The sequence below is a fragment of the Salvelinus alpinus genome, chromosome 7, assembly GCF_045679555.1.
Source record: "Salvelinus alpinus chromosome 7, SLU_Salpinus.1, whole genome shotgun sequence".
Taxonomy (NCBI): Eukaryota; Metazoa; Chordata; class Actinopteri; order Salmoniformes; family Salmonidae; genus Salvelinus; species Salvelinus alpinus.
In genome coordinates this window covers 61,370,113-61,393,959 of record NC_092092.1, presented here as the reverse complement: position 1 = coordinate 61,393,959, position 23,847 = coordinate 61,370,113, and the positions used below count along the sequence as shown (strand labels likewise).

Here is a 23,847-nt window from a genome sequence, read left to right as displayed (position 1 = left end):
TAACACATGAGGGGAAGAAAATGAACCATTGATATAGGTGGACTGTTTCCTGTCAGTTAGATATGACTGTACCCAATTCAATGCTACCTCCTTAAAACCATAATGCATTAATTTTGTCAAAAGTATTTAATGATCCACTAAATCAAATGCTGCACTGAAATCTAAAAATAGTACACCCACAAACTTGCCATTATCCATAGCATTGAGCCACTGGTCAGTCATGTCAACCAATGCAGTGGTAGTGGAATGGTTTTTGCGATAAGCATGCTGATTGGCTGTAATCAGATCATTCTTTTCCATGTACTCCCATATTTGTCTACTCACAATACCCTCCAATATCTTACCGAGTGCAGGGAGTAGACTAATTGGTCGACTATTGGCAGGAGTAATGGGTTCTTTGCAGTCTTTCGGAATAGGATACAGTTTTGCATGCTTCCATACATTTGCAAACATCCCCTTTTCCAGTGACCAATTAAATATGTATCTCAGTGGAACTGCAATCTTTGGAGCAGCACAGTGAAGCAAAAAATTGTCCATAAGACCATAACCTGTAGATTTACCATCAGGTAATGACTTCAATAGGTTTAACACCACTGACACCGTTTGCAGACTAAAAGAGCAGATCTTGTTGCTCATAATATGATCATCAATCCATTGGACAATAGCTTGTTTGGAAGAATGTATGTTTACATTGTTGCTCAGTAAATACATTTTCTTTGTAAAAAAATCTGCAAAATGATTGGCAATATCAACTGGTTTTGTTATTATTCTCCCGTCAACCTCCACACTAGATGGGCATGATGAGATAGATGTACCAAGTAAGCCCTTAACTGTGTTCCATACCTTTTAATAATAATTTTTACAATCAATAAAAGCATTGTTGTAAAATAACTTTTTTTCTTTCGATTCAATTTAACTGCAGAATTACGTAATGTTCTATAATTCTGTTCATCAATTTCTAATTTTGACTTGGCTGCTAAGACTTTTGCCATATTTCTTTGAGAAAAAGCCTCACCCAGTTCATCATCAATCCATGGAGATGGACGAGCACCAACTGTACTCTTTCTTATAGGGGCATGATGGTCCATTACCTCAGTGAGCAAATCAATAAAACATTCTGTAGCATGATTTAAATCATCCTCTAGACAAATCAGCTCCCAGGGTACAGCAGCCAAATCATTTTGAAATAGCTCATGATTAAATGTTTTAAAATTTCTCTTAACCACAATCCTAGGAGGTTTCTTTGGAACCTTGGTGTTCATGGTTATGGTCACAATATTATGGTCTGTGCAGCCCACTGGCATTGATCTGGCTTTTAAGCATTGCAATAGTATATTACAGAAAATCAGATCAATGCATGTGTCTGAACGATGACCCAACTTAATTGATGATCTAGTAGTATCATTAACCATTTGTTTCAAACCACAGTTCTTGGCATATCTCATCAATTTTGTTCTATTCGAATTATTGTGATCCTTCCAATTTATATTAAAATCACCCAAGATAAATACATCTCTGTTGCTATCTGTGGCCTGGTCAAACCCAGTACATAAGTTATCCTGATAGGACACCTTAGAGCTAGGAGGTCTATACACACATCCTACCAATATGGGTGCCTGGTGAGGCAGATGTACCTGAGCCCATAGTGCCTCTACTTGACATACATTAAGGTCATCCCTTCTCTTAAAAGTTATATGATTCTGAATGTACAGTGCTATACCCCCACCATTCCTATTCCTATCTCTTCTCAGTAGACTATATCCATGAATGTTAATTTGCCCATCATTTACAGATGCATCTAAATGTGTTTCGGTCAAAGCCAAAATATGAATATTATTTATGTTGACCAAGTAAAAAACCTCATGTATTTTGTTAGGAAGGCCACATACATTAACCTGAGCCATATGCAGCCCTTTCCTTATCAAGTGTAGATCAATAGAGCATGTATTCGTTATAGTTGAAGTTGTCATGATACACTACAACACACAAACTCAAATTTGAACGTTAAATTAAAATAGCCAGGGAGTTACTCCTGAGTCCCGATACAATTGCCCGTTGATATAAAGTGTATCCATCACCATGGAGACTCGTTGATTCAGGCAGCGCTTTTCTTTCATGATGGGATATTGTTTTTTTCTCCTTTCATTGATCTCGGTGGGGAAGTGATCATTCATTCCAAAATCTGTGTTTCTGAGTTCTTTGCTCCTGCTCTTCGCCATTTCCTTTTTCTTAAATTTGTCAAAACATGCAATAATAGCCCGTGGCCTATTTCCAGAGGCCTTACGGACTCTGGAGAATGGACTCTGGAGAAAGTGACATTACGCACAACATCAGTGATTAAAAAGTGAAATAAAGGGTCCCATCGTTTTTCCTAATCAGGTCACATGGTTTTTAAAAAACTGGAAAAAAACTCTAGGCCCTGGGGGTGGGTGAAAACCCTGTAAAACTGCAGCAACTGAATCGAACCCCCGAGCTGACAAGATAAAAATCTGTCATTCTGTCCCTGAGCAAGACAGTTAACCCACTGTTCCCCGGGCGCCCAAGACGTGGATGTCAAGGAGGGCAGCCCCCTCCACCTCTTTAATTCAGAGGGGTTGGGTTAAATGCAGAAGACACATTTCAGTTGAATACATTCAGTTGGACAACTGATATAAATCATATGAACAAGTTACTGCAGTTTGACAGTTGCAACTGTAGACTATTATGTTGATTGATTAATTCCAGTTAATTCCAGATAATCATTTTGGATTGAAAACGTATAGGCATATCTGAGTACAGTGGAAAGCCTACTTGAGCATTCTGCGTCAACCTCGCTCTTTAATCTAACTTTTTATGGATGATGCGATGGAAGCTATTGAATTGATTTCGACATCTCAGAAAAAGACACTAGACAGTAGAAAGTTTCATATGTTCAGCAAGTAAAGCATCTTAACTTGCAATTATCGCTGCAAGCTCCTTGTAGTTGCACCTGTTAGAGGAACTTCCCCTCTTGTTGTGTCCTCTAAAAGCCAATTCTTGCAGGCCCAAAAACACAGTGATGTTGATAAGCCGCTTAAGAACATCCCTGTTTCTTCTTACTTTCTCATATGTTGCGCAGCTTGAATACATAGACCTTCTTCATGAGTGATGCAGCTTTTTCGCAGAATCTTGAATCGGATGTGGCATTTTAATGCTCCCTGCTTTTGTTTTGGCGTTTAGCTGAACGATTGATGTTCTTCAGGTCACTGTACCTCTCTTTCGCCCAAGGCTGACTTTCCAAAGAGCAGGCAAGGCCTGCAATACAGGCAGCTTGATGAAAGGCTCCCTGTTAACCAGCTATACCTTTGATATTCATTCGTATTGAACGCCATCACCTTTTCATATTTCTTCATGAAACTGATCTCAGGCAGAGGTCGAACCTCGGTTTTAATTCACACCTTTTCCGTGTACCCCAGAGAATGAAAGGGGTTCTTCAACAAAAAGTCAACAACATTTTCCTGCACACTGGAGCTGGTAGCTAGCAAAAATAAAGTTCTAAAACCAAGAAAACAATGTATAATCTACCTCCACCGTCTCCTGTGATTTGAAGAACCTAATTTGAATTGAATTATATCCAAAAATTGCTCAACTATCACTATCCAATAATGTCACCAACTCACCAAGCTTCTCAACACATAGACCCGCCCCGCCCTATAATGCTCTTTGGCACAACCCCAATACAACACACTAGGTTCATTCTCTGATCCTAATCCTATGATTGGATGGACAACATATCAGTTCATACTGCAAAAGCTTTGATTGGTTGGAGGTCGTCCTCCAGAAGTGGTCATAATTACCATCTAGGTCTATGGAAGGGGGTGAGGCCTACGAGCCTCCTTGGTTTTGTATTGAAGTCAATGTACCCAGAGGAGGACAGAAGCTAGCTGTCCTCCGGCTAAACCATGGTGCTACCCCAGCGAGTGCTGTTGAAGTTACTATAGACCTTCATTGCAAAACAGTGTTTTCTAATCTGTTTTTGGTGACGTGAATATATTTAGTATAGTTTTATCTAAACAGGAAAACATTTTTAGTTTCACTATTTTTATTTCTATGAAATTTCACTGAGAAGGATGGTCGGTCCTCCCCTTCCTCCTCTGAGGAGCCTCCACTGGTGTATGTGTTGTGTGTGAGAGAGTGAATTGATTTATTAATACGTGTGTGTTATCAAGCCATATAGATTACTGCTTGTCATATAAAGGGATAGTATTTTTAGCAGCAGGGATACATCACCCCCTTCACACTGGAGCTCTGCCATGTAGAATGCGTGTGTGATATCCATCATATTACAAATGTCAACTCCTTTAAACACGATTCGAGTATCTAATTTGATGGAACACATGCATAATTTGACCCAGTCAGAAAAAGTTACAGCATTACAGATTTTTTCCTGGTCAACTTACATTCTCTTATTGACACATTATGTGGCATATTTAACCTCTATGTGTCCAGCACTATGCTTCACCATCCACTGAGCCATGCACTTTGACTCAGTTTGGTCAGGGAAAGGATTTGATAATGAGATTGAATGATAATCTTTCTCCCCAACCCACCAGGTGCTAAGGGTTCTGGATAACATTTCCCATCAGGGGAGAGATTACTGGCTCTACCTGGCTCAGGCTGGCCTATTGCCTGCTCTCTGTGCCACACTCAAGATGGCTGACCCTGAGGTGGTGACTCCACCTGGCTCAGGCTGGCCTACTGCCTCCTCTCTGTGCCACACTCAAGATGGCTGACCCTGAGGTGGTCGCTCCACCTGGCCCGGGCTGGCCTTCTGCCTGCGCCACACTGAAGATGGCCAACCCTGAGGTGGTGACTCCCCGTCTTGCTCAGACCTACCATGTACATTTAAAATGTTTTTATGAAATTATGTGATGTACAAATGTTTTTATGAAATTATGTGATCTTCAAATGTTTTTTCAATAATATTATGTGCTGGATATCTGTACAGTAAAACAATCAGATGTTATTTTTATAATGTTTTTATAAAATGCGAAATTCAACTAACAGAATGTGATTTGTCTTAACTTCTTTGGGGTAGGGGGCAGTATTTTCACGTCCGGATGAAAAGCGTGCTCAGAGTAAACGGCCTGCTACTCAGCCATACAAGCTGGAATATGCATATAATTAGTATATTTAGATAGAAAACACTCTGAAGTTTCTACAACGGTTTGAATGATGTCTGTGAGTATAACAGAACTCATATGGCAGGCAAAAACCAGAGAAAAAATCCAACCAGGAAGTGGGAAATCTGAGGTTGGTTGATTTTCAACTCAGCCCCTATTGAAGATACAGTGGGATATTGGTCAGGTCATGTTGCACTTCCTAAGGCTTCCACTAGATGTCAACAGTCTTTCGAGCCTTGTCTGATGCTTCTACTGTGAAGTGGGGCCGAATGAGAAGGGATTGAGTAAGGTCTACCATGAGCTGAACATGCGCTGACCATGCGCGTTCATGTGAGAGCGAGCTCTGTTCCATCGCACTTCTGAAGACAAAGAAATTCTCCGGTTGGAACATTATTGAAGAATTATGTTAAAAACATCCTAAAGATTGATTCAATACTTCGTTTGTCATGTTTTTACGGACTGTAATATAACTTTTTTTACTTTTCATTCGTACTTTCCGCTAGACTTGCACGCGCGTCGTGAGTTTGGAAAGTGTACTGAACGCTAGAACAACAAGGAGGAATTTGGACATAAATTATGGACATTATCGAACAAAACAAACATTTATTGTGGACCTGGGATTCCTGGGAGTGCATTCTGATGAAGATCATCAAAAGTAAGTGAATGTTTATAATGTTATTTCTGACTTCTGTTGACTGCACAATATGGCGGATATATTTTTGTCTTGATTGGGCTCTGAGCACCGACCTCAGATTATTGCATGGGTTGCTTTTTCCGTAAAGCTTTTTTGAAATCTGACACAGCGGTTGCATTAAGGAGAAGTGCATCTAAAGTTCCATGCATAACACTTGTATTTTCATCAACATTTATAATGAGTATTTCTGTCAATTGATGTGGCTCTCTGCAAAATCACCGAATGTTTTGGAACTACTGAACGTAACGCGCCAATGTAAACTCTGATTTTTGGATATAAATATGAACTTTACCGAACAAAACATACATGTATTGTGTAACATGAAGTCCTATGAGTGTCATCTGATGAAGATCATCAAAGGTTAGTGATTAATTTTATCTATATTTCTGCTTTTTGTGAATCCTCTCTTTGGCTGGAAAAATGGCTGTGTTATTCTGTGAATAGGCACTCACCTAACATAATCGTTTGGTGTGCTTTCGTCGTAAAGCCTTTTTGAAATCGGACACTGTGGCTGGATTTACAACAAGTGTATCTTTAAAATGGTGTAAAATACATGTATGTTTGAGGAATTTTGATTATGGGATTTCTGTTGTTTTGAATTTGGCGCCCTGCAGTTTCACTGGCTGTTGACGAGGTGGGACGCTACCGTCCCACGTACCCTAGAGAGGTTAAGAACCTCTTGATTTCAATAGATAGCAGATGTGTTTTGACCGGTAGCCTAGCGGTTAACAACTGTCGATGTGCGCTTGAGCAAGGCACCTAACCCTAATTGCTCCTGTAAGTTGCTCTGGATAAAATTACTCAAATGTAAATTAATTGTTTTGTTATTCCTGCCCATTTGTTATTCAGGCATGTTGGAGAAACAGGAAAAAGTATCTGCACACTTAGTCAGATGCAAATGTATTTTAATAGAGACTAAGCTTTCGATCAGTCGACCTTCATCAGAGCATATTAAAAGGTGTGTGAGCGCGAGATTGACCTTGTAACCTCTTCCCCAGGCTAATTGTGCATAGCCAGGAAGTGTCCGGTGAACGAGGTTAGTGACTCAACAACAGTAAACATACACACCATGTTCCCATCAGTCATCAGGTTTTATAAAGTTTGATTACTTCTGATAACATTACCTTTGTCTGGGTTGTGTGTTTCAGAAAATCTAAGAGGCCAGCCCTTGACCATCCCAGTGATCAGATAGCCAGAGAGGCTGGCTGGTACAATGTGTGTGTGAAGTAGTGAGACCGACTGATAGTGTCGGACTGTTAAAACGTGCTCCATACCTGTCCTATACCTGCATGGCACCTGATAAGGTATGGGAACGTCCCTTAGTCGACACTCACCTGTAGAGCCTGTCAGCTGGTGCAGAGGTACAGCCTGGCTCCTTAGATCCCCTGCCAATCAACGCCCGTCCTAGAGACTTGCAATCTACTCCATCTGTTTACATTGGCAAAGTTCAGACAGAAAGGCCAAAGATAACAGGGTTGAAAAGGGTAGACTATAATATCTGTGATTGACCTATTTTCTTTCAGAGAGTCAAGTTGTTTTGAATTTCAATTACAGAAAAAGTTTGAATGTTGGAAAACGGTCAACCAAGTGAAAAATGGATGCCCATTTGCAGACTACCCCAGGAAGTATGTGTTATCATAATAGAACAACAGGTTGGCATTCCTGTGATCTCCAAGGTAAATGGAAGTACTGGGCTCTCAAAATGTGTTGGGTTTTACAAAGTCAATATGGGTCAGCATACTAGTAATGTTGCCACTTAAATGTATTAGGCTCACATGGGCCTTTTACAAGATATTCCTTTTTACAAGATATTACATAGAAAACAGACATGTTTTATAGCATGTCATCTGTTATGTTTTTACTTGTACTCTTCTTCTCTGCTATCTGCACTTTTCTTCTTTCTGACCCCTCCCTCCTCTGACCCCTTCCTCTCTGACCCCTCCCTCCTCTGAACCCCCCCTCTTACCCCTCCTCTGACCCTTTCCAGCTTGCTCCCTCCCTCTCTCTTTCCTTACCCCTCTCAATTTCTTCCTCTTTCTGTCATTTCCAGGTTGCCACTTGGTCACTGCAGACACTATGGTGAGATGAATGAGAGAGAGAGAGAGAGACACAGTTTGGTTGAATGAACATTGATGTGAGTTTATATCTGCAGGTGTTGAATGTTTCTCTTTTAATCAAGTGTTCCTTAGTTTTTCTGAAAAGCTTTTCTTGTAAATGTGTGAATGAGACAATGTTTTTCAGTGTTGTATGTTATTGCATGATGCTATTTTGAATTGTTGTCAGATGAGAAGTCTTCAAAAGTTTTGCTTGTTCTTGATCTGCATTTATAACATTTCATAAATTGACTGAATAGTGTTTTGCGGCGTTTGGCGTGCAAATGCAATTGAGTGCAACATGTTTGTGTTGAAATACAATGCCGTACAGTGTATTGACAGAAGAATTAGAATATTTTTTTTGTGTGTGTGTGACAATGTCTGTCAGAGAATCAGTGATAGGGCGAGGAATGGAAGAGGGAGAAAGACTGAGGGTGGTAGAGACCAAAGGAAGGGGTGTAAAGAAGAGATATTGCTGTGTAGCGGAATAAGGAGAGATTGGAGGGACAGTAGCTGCAATATTACTCTCGGAACCGTTACAGTTCTGTGTGTTGTCTGTGTGTTGTCTGTGTGTTGTCTGCCTGTTGTCTGTGTGTTGTCTGCCTGTTGTCTGTGTGTTGTCTGCCTGTTGTCTGTGTGTTGTCTGCCTGTTGTCTGTGTGTTGTCTGCCTGTTGTCTGTGTGTTGTCTGTGTGAGAAACAGTGTCTATTAAGGGTCTCTGCGTATCGTGTTAAATGTAGAGTGTCAAGTGTGATTTACAGAGGTTATAGTGCAATGAATGCTAAGCGAGAGGTGGGGCTGTATTTCCTGCAGTGCCAATAAGTATTTATAGCTTCATTTAATATTTTTTACAGTATGTGAAACTGAAAACCTTGGCATTCTTTCGTATGACATGATATTACTGTGATGAAGTAGCAAACTACTGTAGCTGGTGGTGGTGGGAATTAAACAATAGAGTAAACCCCTTCAGGTGTGTACCGGTAGGTCAGTAGGAAAGAAGTTAGAAATACGAAAGTAGATCAACAGGGTGATAAGTTAGAAATAGAAAGGTAAATAAACAGGGTGATAAGTTAGAAATAGAAAGTAAATAAACAGGGTGATAAGTTAGAAATAGAAAGTAAATAACCAGGGTGTTAAGTTAGAAATAGAAAGTAAATAACCAGGGTGTTAAGTTAGAAATAGAAAGGTAAATAAACAGGGTGATAAGTTAGAAATAGAAAGTAAATAAACATGGTGATAAGTTAGAAATTAAATAAACAGGGTGATAAGTTAGAAATAGAAAGGTAAATTAGCAGGGTGATAAGTTAGAAATAGAAAGGTACATAAACAGGGTGATAAGTTAGAAATAGAAAGGTAAATTAGCAGGGTGATAAGTTAGAAATAGAAAGGTACATAAACAGGGTGATAAGTTAGAAATAGAAAGGTAAATAAACAGGGTGATAATAGGCAAACAGAGGGAGAGAGGGGTGAAAGCGGGATCATAGGGGTATACTACAAAGCAGGTTGAGGAGTTAGTGAGATAACTTTGGTAAACTGAGTTCAACTCGAGATAACCGGTCATACGAAAGTGGCTCACCTTTTAGCCAGGTACATTCCTATGGCAACGAATCCTTCAGATCTAACCTGCTCTGGGGAGGCTAACTCACGGCTATCTCCATTTACATCAGATGACCTCCCTCTTGCAAAGATTGCGTCCCCATCCCCTTCATTTGAGGCAGACGACTGGTTAAATATTTTATTAATTTGGTAATGACAGACTGCATTTTAAACTTAACAGACAGTAACACTTTTGTACACGCGTCTGAAAATGTATTGGTCGCGGGTTGCGGCTACTCCTAAATTGCACCGCGGCCGCCCTGTCATTTTTCTGAAAAATCTATATTTCACCGTGACCTGCTGCTGCTTACTATCAGGCAGTGAGGCAGCCTGTTGATGAGTGAGTGAGTGGTGGGGAGAGGGCAAGAGAGGTGTGTTTGTGTTGAGATTGAGCGCTGCAGCTGAGTGATTTGAGTGAGAGGAGACAAAGCAGCACGCGCGCATGTCGTGTCAACCTTTTACATGTTGTAGGTTAGATTGTCATTATTGAGACAACCTACTGTTTTTCCAAATATTTTTCCATAAAACATATTAACGCGCTAGAACTGATGTGCATCAAGAAATAACAGAGTCAAAGCACAGGAAAACTACTTTAGGCGCTCCAGCACATATTAGATACATTCGCTCAGAGGTGGTTTAAACTGCATTATAAACTGGGTGGTTTGAGCCCTGAATGCTGATTGGCTATACCACGGGTATGGCAAAACATGTATTTTTACTGCTCTTCTTACGTTGATAACCAGTTTATAATAGCAATAAGGCACCTTGGGGGGTTGTGGTATATGGCCAATATACCACGGCTAAGGGCTGTATACAGGCACTCTGCTTTGCTTAGTGTTTTAAGAACAGCCCTTAGCAGTGGTATATTGGCCATATACCACACCCCCTAGCGCCTTATTGCTTAATTATAAACTGGGTGGTTCAAGCTCTGAATGCTGATTGGCTGAAAGCTGTGTTATATCAGACCATACAAACAAATATTGGCCAAATACCACTCCCCCTCAAACCTTATTGCTTAATTCTAATGTCGACTTTGCTTATGGAAAACCATGGAAGTTATGGAACTCCCTGGCATGCTTCTGAAAAGTCCACAATAAAACTGACATTAAATGTGGAGAATGATACATTTGCATCTGTTGGTCATCAAGTAGCCTATTATTTTATATGCTACTGTAGGCTACTGTAGCCTACCATTTGATACAATACATATGTTGAAATGAGGATATCACTGGAGCCATTGCAAATCAATTTGTGCCACTTGTGTAGCCTACCTGGAGCTGGCAAACGGATTTAATAAACAGCCTATAACTTCAGTTTATTGTTGTTGTAGCCTTGTGTTATTATGCAATTATTAATGGCCATGTTTAGTTAATGAAATTGGAAATTATCAACTGTGAACATGGTCACAGTTCTATCGCAATTGCAGATCAGCTGTAGTCAGAATGCATTAGATTAGGTAACATTCAGTCAGATTAGGCTACAGGTTAAAAAAAACACTGTCTGTTGACAAGCATGGGCCTATTCAGTTCATATTATTAATGTTTGATTCAGTGATTAAAATTACAACCCTCAATATCCTATTCCAGCAGGCTATTAAACAACAGAAAACCATGGCAAAATGTAATTACAATCATAAACCCGGAGTCAGTAAGCCTAGCCTATTGAAATGATAAGCCAATTCATTTATAACGGTTTGCAGTCTGGCACATAAAAACAGTACAATTGCCAGAAAATAAATAGCCTAACATTAGTTCGATTTTCCCCCAAATGTTTCTTGAACAGAGATTGAGATCCTTTGTCCAGATTTCATCCCTCAAACTCTCCTGTCAGATTGGTCTATAGTTATGCACATGTGCATAAGGGATTTACAATCATAGCCGTTAAATCAACATCCATTGACGGATAATTATCTGGCGAGTTTATTAAGGGCCAACTAATTCTCTTTTCTCTTTCGACATATTCAAATTCCTTTCATAGTCATGTTAGCTCGCAATAATAATTATTTTGATGGAGAACCGAATTTAGCTCCTTACGTCTTTACAAATTACGTTGACATTCCTTAATTCGCTCGATAACATTATGGAAAAAGGGTTTATTGGCTAAATGTGCCAACTCCTCTCTTGCTGTATAAGAGCACAAGGCCAGACGCAGATGCATATACGGGAGGCAAATGGTTTGAGTCTTTGATATTTATTATATTCCAAAAGGGTAGGCAATAGAATGGTCGTGGACAGGATAAAGGTCAAAACCAGTTCAGAGTCCAGGAGGTACAGTGTGGCAGGCAGGCTCGAGGTCAGTGCAGGCAGAATGGTCAGGCAGGCGGGTACAGAGTCCAGAAACAGGCAAGGGTCAAAACCGGGAGGACTAGCAAAAGAGAATAGAAAAAGCAGGAGCATGGGAAAAACACACTGGTTGACTTGAACAGACAAGACAAACTGGCACAGAGAGACAGGAAACACAGGGATAAATACACCGGGGAAAATAAGTGACACCTAGAGGGGGTGGAGACAATCACAAAGACAGGTGAAACAGATCGGGGCGTGACATGCTGGGAAAAACACCATGTTGGGCTAGTTTTCAGGACTCGTGGGCGGGTTTTGAATGTTCATTTCCGGAAATGTTAGATAGACAGAACTTCTAAAAGCCTATTTCACACAATAGCATGCTGGATTTGAACGATTTTGTGTTTTTTATTTCGATTTCAGCACAAATGAAAATGTCACTGACTCGGCCATGGATTGATGATTCACCATTGTCTTTAATGACGAGTTAGGTGTTCGACTAGCCAGTTAAATAAAGGTTAAATATTTTATTTATATTTTTTTAACATGCAGGCGCAGTTAAAAGCCTGCTAGAGTTAGCTGTAGGCGGATGAGCAATACCGACCTTCGTAGTACGGATGAAGCCTGAGCTGGAATGTGAAGCTAACTGAATCTGGTTAGCTTTAGAAAACCCTGAGTAGATGTACAGTTGAAGTCGGAAGTTTACATACACTTAGGTTGGAGTCATCAAAACTCGTTTTTCAACCACTCCAAAAATGTCTTGTTAACAAACTATAGTTTTGGCAAGTAGGTTAGGACATCTACTTCGTGCATGACACAAGTCATTTTTCCAACAATTGTTTAGAGACAGATTATTTGACTTATAATTCATTGTATCACAATTCCAGAGGGTCAGAAGTATACATACACTAAGTTGACTGTGCCTTTAAACAGCTTGGAAAATTCCAGAAAATGATGTCATGGCTTTAGAAGCTTCTGATAGACTAATTGACATAATTTGAGTCAATTGGAGGTGTACCTGTGGATGTATTTCAAGGCCTACCTTCAAACTCAGTGCCTCTTTGCTTGACATCATGGGAAAATCAAAAGAAATCAGCCAAGACCTCAGAAAAAAAATTGTGGACCTCCACAAGTCTGGTTCATCCTTGGAAGCAATTTCCAAACGCCTGAAGGTACCACGTTCATCTGTAAAATAAATAGTACGCAGGCATAAACACGATGGGACCACACAGCCGTCATACCGCTCCGGAAGGAGACGCGTTCTGTCTCCTAGAGATGAACGTACTTTGGTGCGAAAAGTGCAAATCAATCCCAGAACAACAGTAAAGGACCTTGTGAAGATGCTGGAGGAAACAGGTACAAAACTATCTAAATCCACAGTAAAACGAGTCCTATATAGACAGCAAGGAAGAAGCCACTGCTCCAAAACCGCCATAAAAAAGCCAGACTACGGTTTGCAACTGCACATGGGGACAAAGACTGTACTTTTTGGAGAAATGTCCTCTGGTCTGATGAAACAAAAAAAGTACTGTTTGGTCATAATGACCATCGTTATGTTTGGAGGAAAAAGGGGGATGGTTGCAAGCCGAAGAACACCATCCCAACCATGAAGCACGGGGGTGGCAGAATAATGTTGTGGGGGTGCTTTGCTGCAGGGGGGACTGGTGCACTTCACAAAATAGATGGCATCATGAGGATAGAAAATTATGTGGATATATTGAAGCAACATCTCAAGACATCAGTCAGGAAATTAAAGCTTGGTCGCAAATGGGTGTTCCAAGTGGACAATGACCCCAAGCATACTTCCAAAGTTGTGGTTAAATGGCTTAAGGACAACAAAGTCAAGGTATTGGAGTGGCCATCACAAAGCCCTGACCTCAATCCTATAGAAAATTTGTGGGCAGAACTGAAAAAGTGTGTGCGAGCAAGGAGGCCTACAAACCTGACTCAGTTACACCAGCTCTGTCAGGAGGAATGGGCCAAAATTCACTCAACTTATTGTGGGAAGCTTGTGGAAGGCTATCCGAAACATTTGACCCAAGTTAAACAATTTAAAGGCAATGCTACCAAATACTAATTAAGTGTGTGTAAACTTCTGACCCACTGGGAATGTGATGAAAGAAATAAAAGCTGAAATAAATAATTTCATTTGCATAAATAATTAATGCATGTTTGTATTTGATATCTGATTTTAGCGCCCACATAACAATGATTTAGCCAGCTAACTGATAAATATTATGAAATAACATTGTGTTCTAAAAAAATATAAACTTCAAACAGTATAGCTGTAAATAACTGATGTGATTATAATATAAAACCTATAAACATAAAAGAGAGATCTTAGCATTTAATTAACAATGTTTTTCTGGGGCCCATACCAATCCATATTTTATTGGAATATATTCCAGTGTTTAAAAAGCCATAGGACCAAAACCGTGTGTGTGTGTATGCTAATGAAAGAGTGTGTTTACTACGTGGGTGTGATGCGGTATTATATGTACACACACAGCTATCAGCTATCAGCTGTCAGTGGCATGTGTTTAACAGTATCAGTGTGACTCTGACGTTCACATTCCCCTCTCAGACAGTGTTTGGTAACACTTGAGGGAAAAATCGTGTTCACAATTTACATCATGGAATGGTTTATTGACTATTAATTATTTATAGTTGGAAAGGGAAACTGGTTGGAAATCAATTGGGGGGGGGGGGAGTGTTCATACCTTACATCAAGGAAAAACAGTTCATGAAGGGTTTGTAAAGGGGTTTTAAGTAGTTTATAGTAGTGGTGGGGGGGGGGGGGGGATTATGCAGTTAACTATCACAATATACATTTTGGACGATACTACACTGAACAAAAATATAAATGCAACATGTAAAGTGTTGTTGCCATGTTTCATGAGCTGAAATAAAAGATCACAGAAATGTTCCTTACCCACAAAAACGTATTTCTCTCAAATGTTGTGCACAAATTTGTTTACATCCCTGTTAGTAAGTATTTCTCATTTGCCAAGATAATCCATCCACCTGACAGGTATGGCATATCAAGAAGCCGATTAAACAGCATGATCATTACACAGGTGCACCTTGTGCCGGGGACAATAAAAGGCCACTCTAAAATGTGCAGTTTTGTCACACAACATAATGCCACAGATGTCTGAAGTTTTGAGAGAGTGTGCAATTGACTTGCTGACTGCAGGAATGTCCACCAGAGCTGTTTCCAGATCATTTAATGTTCATTTATCTACCAAAAGCCACCTCCAATGTCGTTTTAGAGAATTTGGCAGTACGTCCAAACATCGTCACAACCTCAGACCACATGTAACCTCGCCAGCCCAGGACCTCCACATCCGGCTTCTTCAACTGCGGGATCATCTGAGACCATCCACTGGACAGCTGATGAAAGTGTGGGTTTGCAGAACCGAAGAATTTCATCACAAACTGTCAGAAACTGTCTCAGGGAAGCTCATCTGCGTGCTCGTCGTCCTCACCAGAGTCTTAACCTGACTGCAGTTTGTCGTCATAATCGACTTCATTGTCCAAATGCTTACCTTCGATGGCCACTGGAACGCTGGAGAAGCGTGCTCTTCACAGATGAATCACAGTTTCAACTGCACCGGGCAGACAGCGTGTTTGGCGTCATTTGGGAGAGCGGTTTTCTGATGGCAACGTTGTGAACAGAGTGCCCTATGTTGGTGTTGGGGCTACGGACAACGAATACAATTGTATTTTATTGATGGTAATTTGATTGCACAGAGATACCGTCACGAGATCCTGAGGCCCATTGTCGTGCCATTCATCCGCCGCCATCACCTCATATTTCAGCATGATAATGCACTGCCCCATTTCGCAGGCATCCATACACAATTCCTGGAAACTGAAAATGGCCCAGTTCTTCCATGGCCTGCATACTCACCAGACATGTCACCCATTGAGCATGTTTGAGATGCTCTGGATCGACGTGAAGAGGAGTGGGACAACATTGCACAGGCCACAATCAACAACCTGAACAACTCTATGCGAAGGACATGTGTCATGCTGCTTGAGGCAAAGGGTGGTCACACCAGATGGTTCTGGTTTTTTGATCCATGCCCGTACCTTTTTTTTAAGGTATCTGCATATCTGTTTTCCCAGTCATGTAAAATCCATAGATTAGTGCCTAATGAATTTATTTCAATGTGAAATCCATAGATTAGGGCCTAATGAATTTATTTCAATTGACAGATTGTCTTATATGAAATTATTGCATGTTGCGTTTATGTTTTTGTTCAGTGTATATTGGCCATATACCGCAAACCCCTGAGGTGCCTTATTGCTATTATAAACTGTTTACCAAAGTAATTAGAGCAGTAAAAATACGTGTGTCACGCTTGTTGAAATGAGTGAACCAAGGCGCAGCGTGTATAGAGTTCCACATATTTAATAATGAAACTTACAACCAAAACAACAAAGAATATAACAAACGTGCAGTATTGCAGTGCTCAAGGCAACTGCACAAAAACAAGATCCCACAAACAACAGGTGGGAAAAGGATGCCTAAATATGATCCCCAATCAGAGACAATGATAGACAGCTGCCTCTGATTGGGAACCATACCAGGCCAACATAGAAACGAAAATACTAGAATGCCCACCCTAATCACACCCTGACCTAACCAAATGGAGAAATAAAAGGATCTCTAAGGTCAGGGCGTGACAACATGTTTTGTCATACGCGTGGTATACTGTCTCAGACGACACCATTCTGTATACTTCTGGCCCTTCTTTGGACACTGTGTTAACAACCCTCCAGACGAGCTTCAATGCCATACAACTCTCCTTCCGTGGCCTCCAACTGCTCTTAAATACAAATAAAACTAAATGCATGCTCTTCAACCGATCGCTGCCTGCACCTGCCCGCCCGTCCAGCATCACTGCTCTGGACGGTTCTGACTTAGAATATGTGGACAACTACAAATACCTAGGTGTCTGGTTAGACTGTAAACTCTCCTTCCAGACTCACATCAAACATCTCCAATCCAAAGTTAAATCTAGAATTGGCTTCCTATTTTGCAACAAAGCATCCTTCACTCATGCTGCAAAACATACCCTCATAAAACTGACCATCCTACCGATCCTCGACTTCGGCAATGTCATTTACAAAATAGCCTCCAATACCCTACTCAATAAATTGGATGCAGTCTATCACAGTGCTATCCGTTTTGTCACCAAAGCCCCATATACCACCCACCACTGCGACCTGTACGCTCTTGTTGGCTATCCCTCGCTTCATACTCGTCGCCAAACCCACTGGTTCCAGGTCATCTACAAGACCCTGCTAGGTAAAGTCCCCCCTTATCTCAGTTCACTGGTCACCATAGCAGCACCCACCTGTAGCACACGCTCCAGCAGGTATATCTCTCTGGTCACCCCCAAAACCAATTCCTCCTTTGGCCGCCTCTCCTTCCAGTTCTCTGCTGCCAATGACTGGAACGAACTACAAAAATCTCTGAAACTGGAAACACTTATCTCCCTCACTAGTTTTAAGTACCAGCTGTCAGAGCAGCTCACAGATTATTGCACCTGTACATAGCCCATCTATAATTTAGCCCAAACAACTACCTCTTCCCCTACTGTATTTATTTATTTATTTTGCTCCTTTGCACCCCATTATTTCTATTTCTATTTGTACATTCTTCCACTGCAAATCTACCATTGTGTTTTACTTGCTATATTGTATTTACTTCGCCACCATGGCCTTTTTTTGCCTTTACCTCCCTTATCTCACCTCACTTGCTCACATTGTATATCGACTTATTTTTCTACTGTATTATTGACTGTATGTTTGTTTTACTCCATGTGTAACTCTGTGTTGTTGTATGTGTCGAACTGCTTTGTTTATAAATTGTAATTGTAGATAGTTTATAAATGTATAGATTATAATACAATCCCTTTGATGACAGGTCTCCTCTCAATTTTAGATTATTTTCTCATTAATCCTATTATATTACTCTCTCGCTCGCTCACACACACACACACACACACACACACACACACACACACACACACACACACACACACACACACACACACACACACACACACACACACACACACACACACACACACACACACACACACACACACACACACACACACACACACATTGTCCATCTCACACCTATCCCCCACAGCTCTCTCTCAGCTCTCTCCCCAGCACCGCTGTCCCCAGCCTCCCCTCCTCTCCAGGGGGCTGTGCTACTGGGGGACCGAGGGCACGGTCCTCCAGACAGGAGGTGGCGCTGTTCCAGACCCTGCAGGAGGCTCTGAGGGAGATTGACCTGCCTGAAACACAGGACCTGCCACAGGGTGAGACCCGAGCTACGATCACCAGGCTGAAACGTTCAGGATGTGTCAGATAGAAGTGTACCAGGCTAGAAAGACACCTCCATGTTTATTACAATCTCTATGATATTGGAGTCATGCTCTATCACCTTTCATTTCTACCTGTGACTCTCTGAACCGTTGAATCAGAACTAAGCCTACAGGCCAGGTGAACCTATCACTGGATCTTAACCTGCACAGAGTCACCCAGACCATGTGAGTTTAGCACTATATGTCACTGGGTTAGCAGGTGAACAGGTGTATCAAAGTGTGTCTGCAGACCGGAAAGGGCCAGAGGGCTGTGTGCATGTAGGAAATGAGCTTAGATGACCTACCATATTGCTGACCCCTGTATAGTTGTTTTTGGATCTAACTACTTTCTATTTCATGAAAGGCTGAAGTACCGATGTATGGGGATTTTGACCATAATGGCAGTTCTACTGTGTTCTCTTCCAGGTATGAGTCACTCTGAGATGTGCATCTGTGTTTTGGGATCCCCACTCCCCTACCTCTCTCTGCTGTTAGAGGCAGGCCAACGGAGCCCAGGTATGGTAGCAGAACACACCCAGACAGGAAACACAGCAGATATGTACAAGCAGGGTTTGTACTTCATGAAAATCCTGGAAAATACATAGATTTTTACAATTGTGTTTTCCATGCCAGGAAAAGTCATGGAAATTAATTTAATCATTTATTTTAATGTAATTTAGGAACAGTTATTTTTGAATAGTTGATCACATAATAATCACCATATCAGCCAGGATCGGAATATGACACTTTAGCGCAAGACTATTCAACTGGCGGCACAGCTGCTAGATCCGGCCCGTGTTATTAATTTAGATTGGCCCTTTGATCAATTCTGAACATTAATATTTAAAAAAAAGCAAAAATACGACATTCAGTGCCAAAATGACATGCACTATGGTGGTTGTATATTATATAGTGTAGTTATTTAGCGGTTTCTAGCGGTTTCTAGGACCTGTGTGGCATGTTGATTATTTTTTATTCATATTAACTTGACTCCTGCACTTGAACGGTTTAATTAAGCGACACAATATTATGCTCACAATTAACCTTTTTTTTACATCTGGCCCCATGAGAATATAGCTGAATAGCCTTGCTTTAGTGCATACTTGTAACGATGTGCGCTGAGAGTCGGGAAGCAAGTTCAAGGAGTGAGTGTTTTTAATAAATAAACAAAACACAACATAATACAAAATAAGAAACACGAACAACGCACATACATAACACAGGAACAGAAACAATAATGCCTGGGGAAGGAGCCAAAGAGAGTGACATATAAAGCGAAGGTAATCAGGGAAGTGATGGAGTCCAAGTGAGTCTGATGACGCCCAGCTGCACGCAACGATGGTGACAGGTGTGCGCCATAACGAGCAGGCTGGTGACCTAGAGGCCGGAGAGGGAGCACACGTGACAGTACTGTATGTGTGTGCGCGCATCACCTACATGTGTGCGAGTGGGCGGTTGCTCAAGGATATTGTAGCAGCAGGTAGGCCTAGACCAGGGGTCTCCAACCCTGTTCCTAGAGAACTACTGTCCTGTAGGTTTTCACTCCAACCCTAATCCATCACACCTGATTGTAATAATTAGCTGGTTGATAAATTGAAATCAGGTTAGTTACAACTGGTGTTGGAGAGAAAACCTACAGGAGGGTAGCGCTCCAGGAACAGGGTTGGAGAGCCCTGGCTTAGACTATAAAATATGATAGAGAACAGATTAAATAGGTAGAAAAAGTATATATTGTAGCCTGGCTAGTTATCTTTATAGTTAACTGTTTAGTTATTATTAGCATGTATTAATGTTTTCATCATGTCCAAAAACGTTCCACTGACACTCGCGAATAACGATTCAAATGATTAATATAAACTATTATTTTTTATGAAACTAATGATTCATTTTGCCATTGTATTAATTGGGATTCTGTTCAATCGCGGTGAATTTAATCATATGAATCGTGAAAAGTAATTTTAGGAAAACATATTAGATGTAACCTTTCTTTTGTATTAAGTGGCTTCAACTTGTTTTGTAGATACTTCCAGTTGATTTGGGCATCCAATATATGGGACATTGCAACAGCAATAGATGCTAGTCAGCCTGCAAAGTAGCCTGGGAAGCCGCTAGTGGGCTTTATGGATCTCCACTATCGTCTGGGCTTGATGTGCACAGACAGTAATACACTGTTTGTGTTTGAGCAGGGCTGGATCAAAAGCCTGCACACCACATGTGTTTTATGAAGTTGCCTAACAGGCTACATGGGATCAGAGAGCAGCCAGCAGCCAGTGTCAATACCACATTTATCATTACTTTTTTATATGTATGTAGAGACTCCGCCAATTGTTGGTCGTGGAAATCTGTCAAAATGTCAAAACAAAATAAACATTTGGTCACAGTTTTTGTATAAGTACCAGTACACACTTTGTCACGTCCTGACCAGAGTTCTTATGTGTTGTGCTTGTTTTAGTGTTGGTCAGGACGTGAGCTGGGTGGGCATTCTATGTTGTGTGTCTAGTTTGTCTGTTTCTGTGTTCAGCCTAATATGGTTCTCAATCAGAGGCAGCTGTCAATCGTTGTCCCTGATTGAGAATCATATATAGGTGGCTTGTTTTGTGTTGGGGATGGTGGGTGGTTGTTTCCTGTGTCAGTGTTTGTGCCACACGGGACTGTTACGGTTAGTTCTTTTGTTATTTTGTATTGTTTTCGTGCATATTAAATCATGGAAACTTACCACGCTGCACATTGGTCCTCCGATCCTTCTCGCCTCTCCTCGTCCGAGGAGGAGGAAGAGCTAGACTGCCGTTACAGAACCACCCACCAAACTCGGACCAAGCAGCGTGGCTACGGGCAGCGACAGCAGCAGCAGTGGCCAACTACACAGGACTCCTGGACATGGGAGGAAATTTTGGAGGGAAAAGGACACTGGGCTCACATTGGAGAATATCGCCGCTCTCGGGAAGAGATGGAGGCAGCTAAAGCCCAGGAGCGGTGGTATGAGGAGGCAGCACGGAAGCGTGGCTGGAAGCCCGTGAAGAAACCCCCCCCAAAAAAAAATTTGGGGGGGGAGGATAAAGAGGAGTGTGGCGAAGTCAGGTAGGAAACCTGCGCCCACTTCCCATGCTTACCGTGGAGAGCGGGAGTACGGACAGACACCGTGTTATGCGGAAGAGCGCACGGTGTCTCCTGTACGTGTGTATAGCCCGGTGCGGTACATTCCAGCTCCACGTATCGGCCGGGCTAGAGCGAGCATTGAGCCAGGTGCCATGAGGCCGGCTCAACGTATCTGGCCTCCAGTGCGTCTCCTCGGGCCGGCATGCATGGCACCAGCCTTACGCATGGTGTCCCCGGTTCGCCAACACAGCCCAGTGCGGGTTATTCCACCTCCCCGCACTGGTCGGGCTACGGAGAGCATGCAACCAGGTAAGGTTGGGCAGGCTCGGTGCTCAAGGGAGCAAGTACGCCTGCACGGTCCGGTATATCCGGCGCCACCTTCCTGCCCCAGCCCAGTACCACCAGTGCCTACACCACGCACCAGGCTTCCAGTGCGTCTCCAGAGCCCTGTTCCTCCTCCACGCACTCTCCCTGTGGTGCGTGTCTCCAGCCCAGTACCTCCAGTTCCGGCACCACGCACCAAGCCTCCTGTGCGTCTCCAGAGCCCTGTACGCACTGTTCCTTCTCCCCGCACTCGCCCTGAGGTGCGTGCCCTCAGCCCGGTACCACCAGTGCTGGTACCACGCACCAGGCCTATAGTGCGCCTCGAGAGTCCAGTGTGCCCTGTTCCTGCTCCCCGCACTAGCTTTGAGGTGCGTGTCTCCAGCCCAGTACCACCAGTGCCTACACCACGCACCAGGCTTCCAGTGCGTCTCCAGAGCCCTGTTCCTCCTCCACGCACTCTCCCTGTGGTGCGTGTCTCCAGCCCAGTACCTCCAGTTCCGGCACCACGCACCAAGCCTCCTGTGCGTCTCCAGAGCCCTGTACGCACTGTTCCTTCTCCCCGCACTCGCCCTGAGGTGCGTGCCCTCAGCCCGGTACCACCAGTGCGGGTACCACGCACCAGGCCTATAGTGCGCCTCGAGAGTTCAGTGTGCCCTGTTCCTGCTCCCCGCACTAGCCTTAAGGTGCGTGTCCTTAGCCCGGTACCACCAGTTCCGGCACCACGCACCAGGCCTACTGTGCGCCTCAGCCGTCCAGAGTCTGCCGTCTGCCCAGTGCCGCCTGCACTGCCCGTCTGCCCAGTGCCGCCTGCACTGCCCGCCTGCCCAGTGCCGCCTGCACTGCCCGTCTGCCCAGAGCCGCCTGCACTGCCCGTCTGCCCAGAGCCGCCTGCACTGCCCGTCTGTCCTGAGCCTTCAAAGCCGCCCGTCTGTCCTGAGCCTTCAAAGCCGCCCGTCTGTCCTGAGCCGCTAGAGCCGTCCGTCAGTCAGGAGCCGCTAGAGCCGTCCGTCAGTCAGGAGCCGCTAGAGCCGCCCGCCAGACAGGAGCAGCCAGAGCCGCCCGCCAGACAGGAGCAGCCAGAGCCGCCCGCCAGACAGGAGCAGCCAGAGCCGCCCGCCAGACAGGAGCTGCCCTCCAGTCATGAGCTGCCCTCCAATCATGAGCTGCCCCTCAGCCCGGAGCTGCCATTAGTCCGGAGCTGCCCTTCAGTCCTGAGCTACCTCTCTGTCCTGAGCTACCTCTCTGTCCTGAGCTACCTCTCTGTCCTGAGCTGTCTCCTAAATCATGTGGGGACCTTAGTGAGGATTCCTAGGTCAAGGTCGGGGGCGAGGGTCGCCACTCAAAGGACGCTAAGGAGGGGGACAAAGACAATGGTGGAGTGGTGTCCTCGTCCTGCGCCGGAGCCGCCACCGCGGACAGATGCCCACCCAGACCCTCCCCTTGTTTTAGGGGTGCGTTCGGAGTCCGCACCTCAGGAGGGGGGTACTGTCACGTCCTGACCATAGTTCTTATGTGTTGTGCTTGTTTTAGTGTTGGTCAGGACGTGAGTTGGGTGGGCATTCTATGTTGTGTGTCTAGTTTGTCTGTTTCTGTGTTCAGCCTAATATGGTTCTCGGACCAAGCAAGGTTCTCAATCAGAGGCAGCTGTCAATCGTTGTCCCTGATTGAGAATCATATATAGGTGGCTTGTTTTGTGTTGGGGATTGTGGGTGGTTGTTTCCTGTGTCAGTGTTTGTGCCACACGGGACTGTTACGGTTAGTTCTTTTGTTTTTTGTATTGTGTATTGTTTTCGTGCATATTAAATCATGGAAAGTTACCACGCTGCACATTGGTCCTCCGATCCTTCTCGCCTCTCCTCGTCCGAGGAGGAGGGAGAGCTAGACTGCCGTTACACACTTGCCGGTATCAGTCTAACAGTAAATCAATGTAAAGCCTGTTTGGCTAGAGCACCGGCCAAAACATATACCTTTACCCTTCAAAGTATGTGCCAAATTGTTTTCCAAGATGTCTTCCAAGTGTCCCTTAGTGCCAAGCAGAATGGTGTTAGATTGTACATGGTTTTCTTATCCATCTATAGACCTAAAAACTTTACCTTGTCAGAGCACCAGTAAAATACACTATATATACAAAAATATGACGACACCCATTCACATTAGTAGATTTGGCTATTTCAGCCACAGCTGTTGCTGACAGGGCACATAGCCATGCAATCTCCATAGACAAACATTGGC

At 43.1% G+C, this 23,847-nt stretch overlaps 1 protein-coding gene across 1 annotated transcript in view; it reads left to right on the top strand.

The window, feature by feature from the left end:
- The first annotated feature begins 7,860 nt into the window (after nt 1-7,860).
- LOC139581419 (carnosine synthase 1-like) overlaps nt 7,861-23,847 on the top strand; it is a 31,697-nt gene continuing 15,710 nt past the window's right edge. The window contains exons 1-3 of the mRNA XM_071411168.1: nt 7,861-7,914; nt 17,976-18,150; nt 18,622-18,711. Coding sequence (XP_071267269.1) covers nt 7,912-7,914; nt 17,976-18,150; nt 18,622-18,711 — 268 coding nt within the window. The 5' untranslated portion in view covers nt 7,861-7,911. The remainder of the gene's footprint in view (nt 7,915-17,975; nt 18,151-18,621; nt 18,712-23,847) is intronic.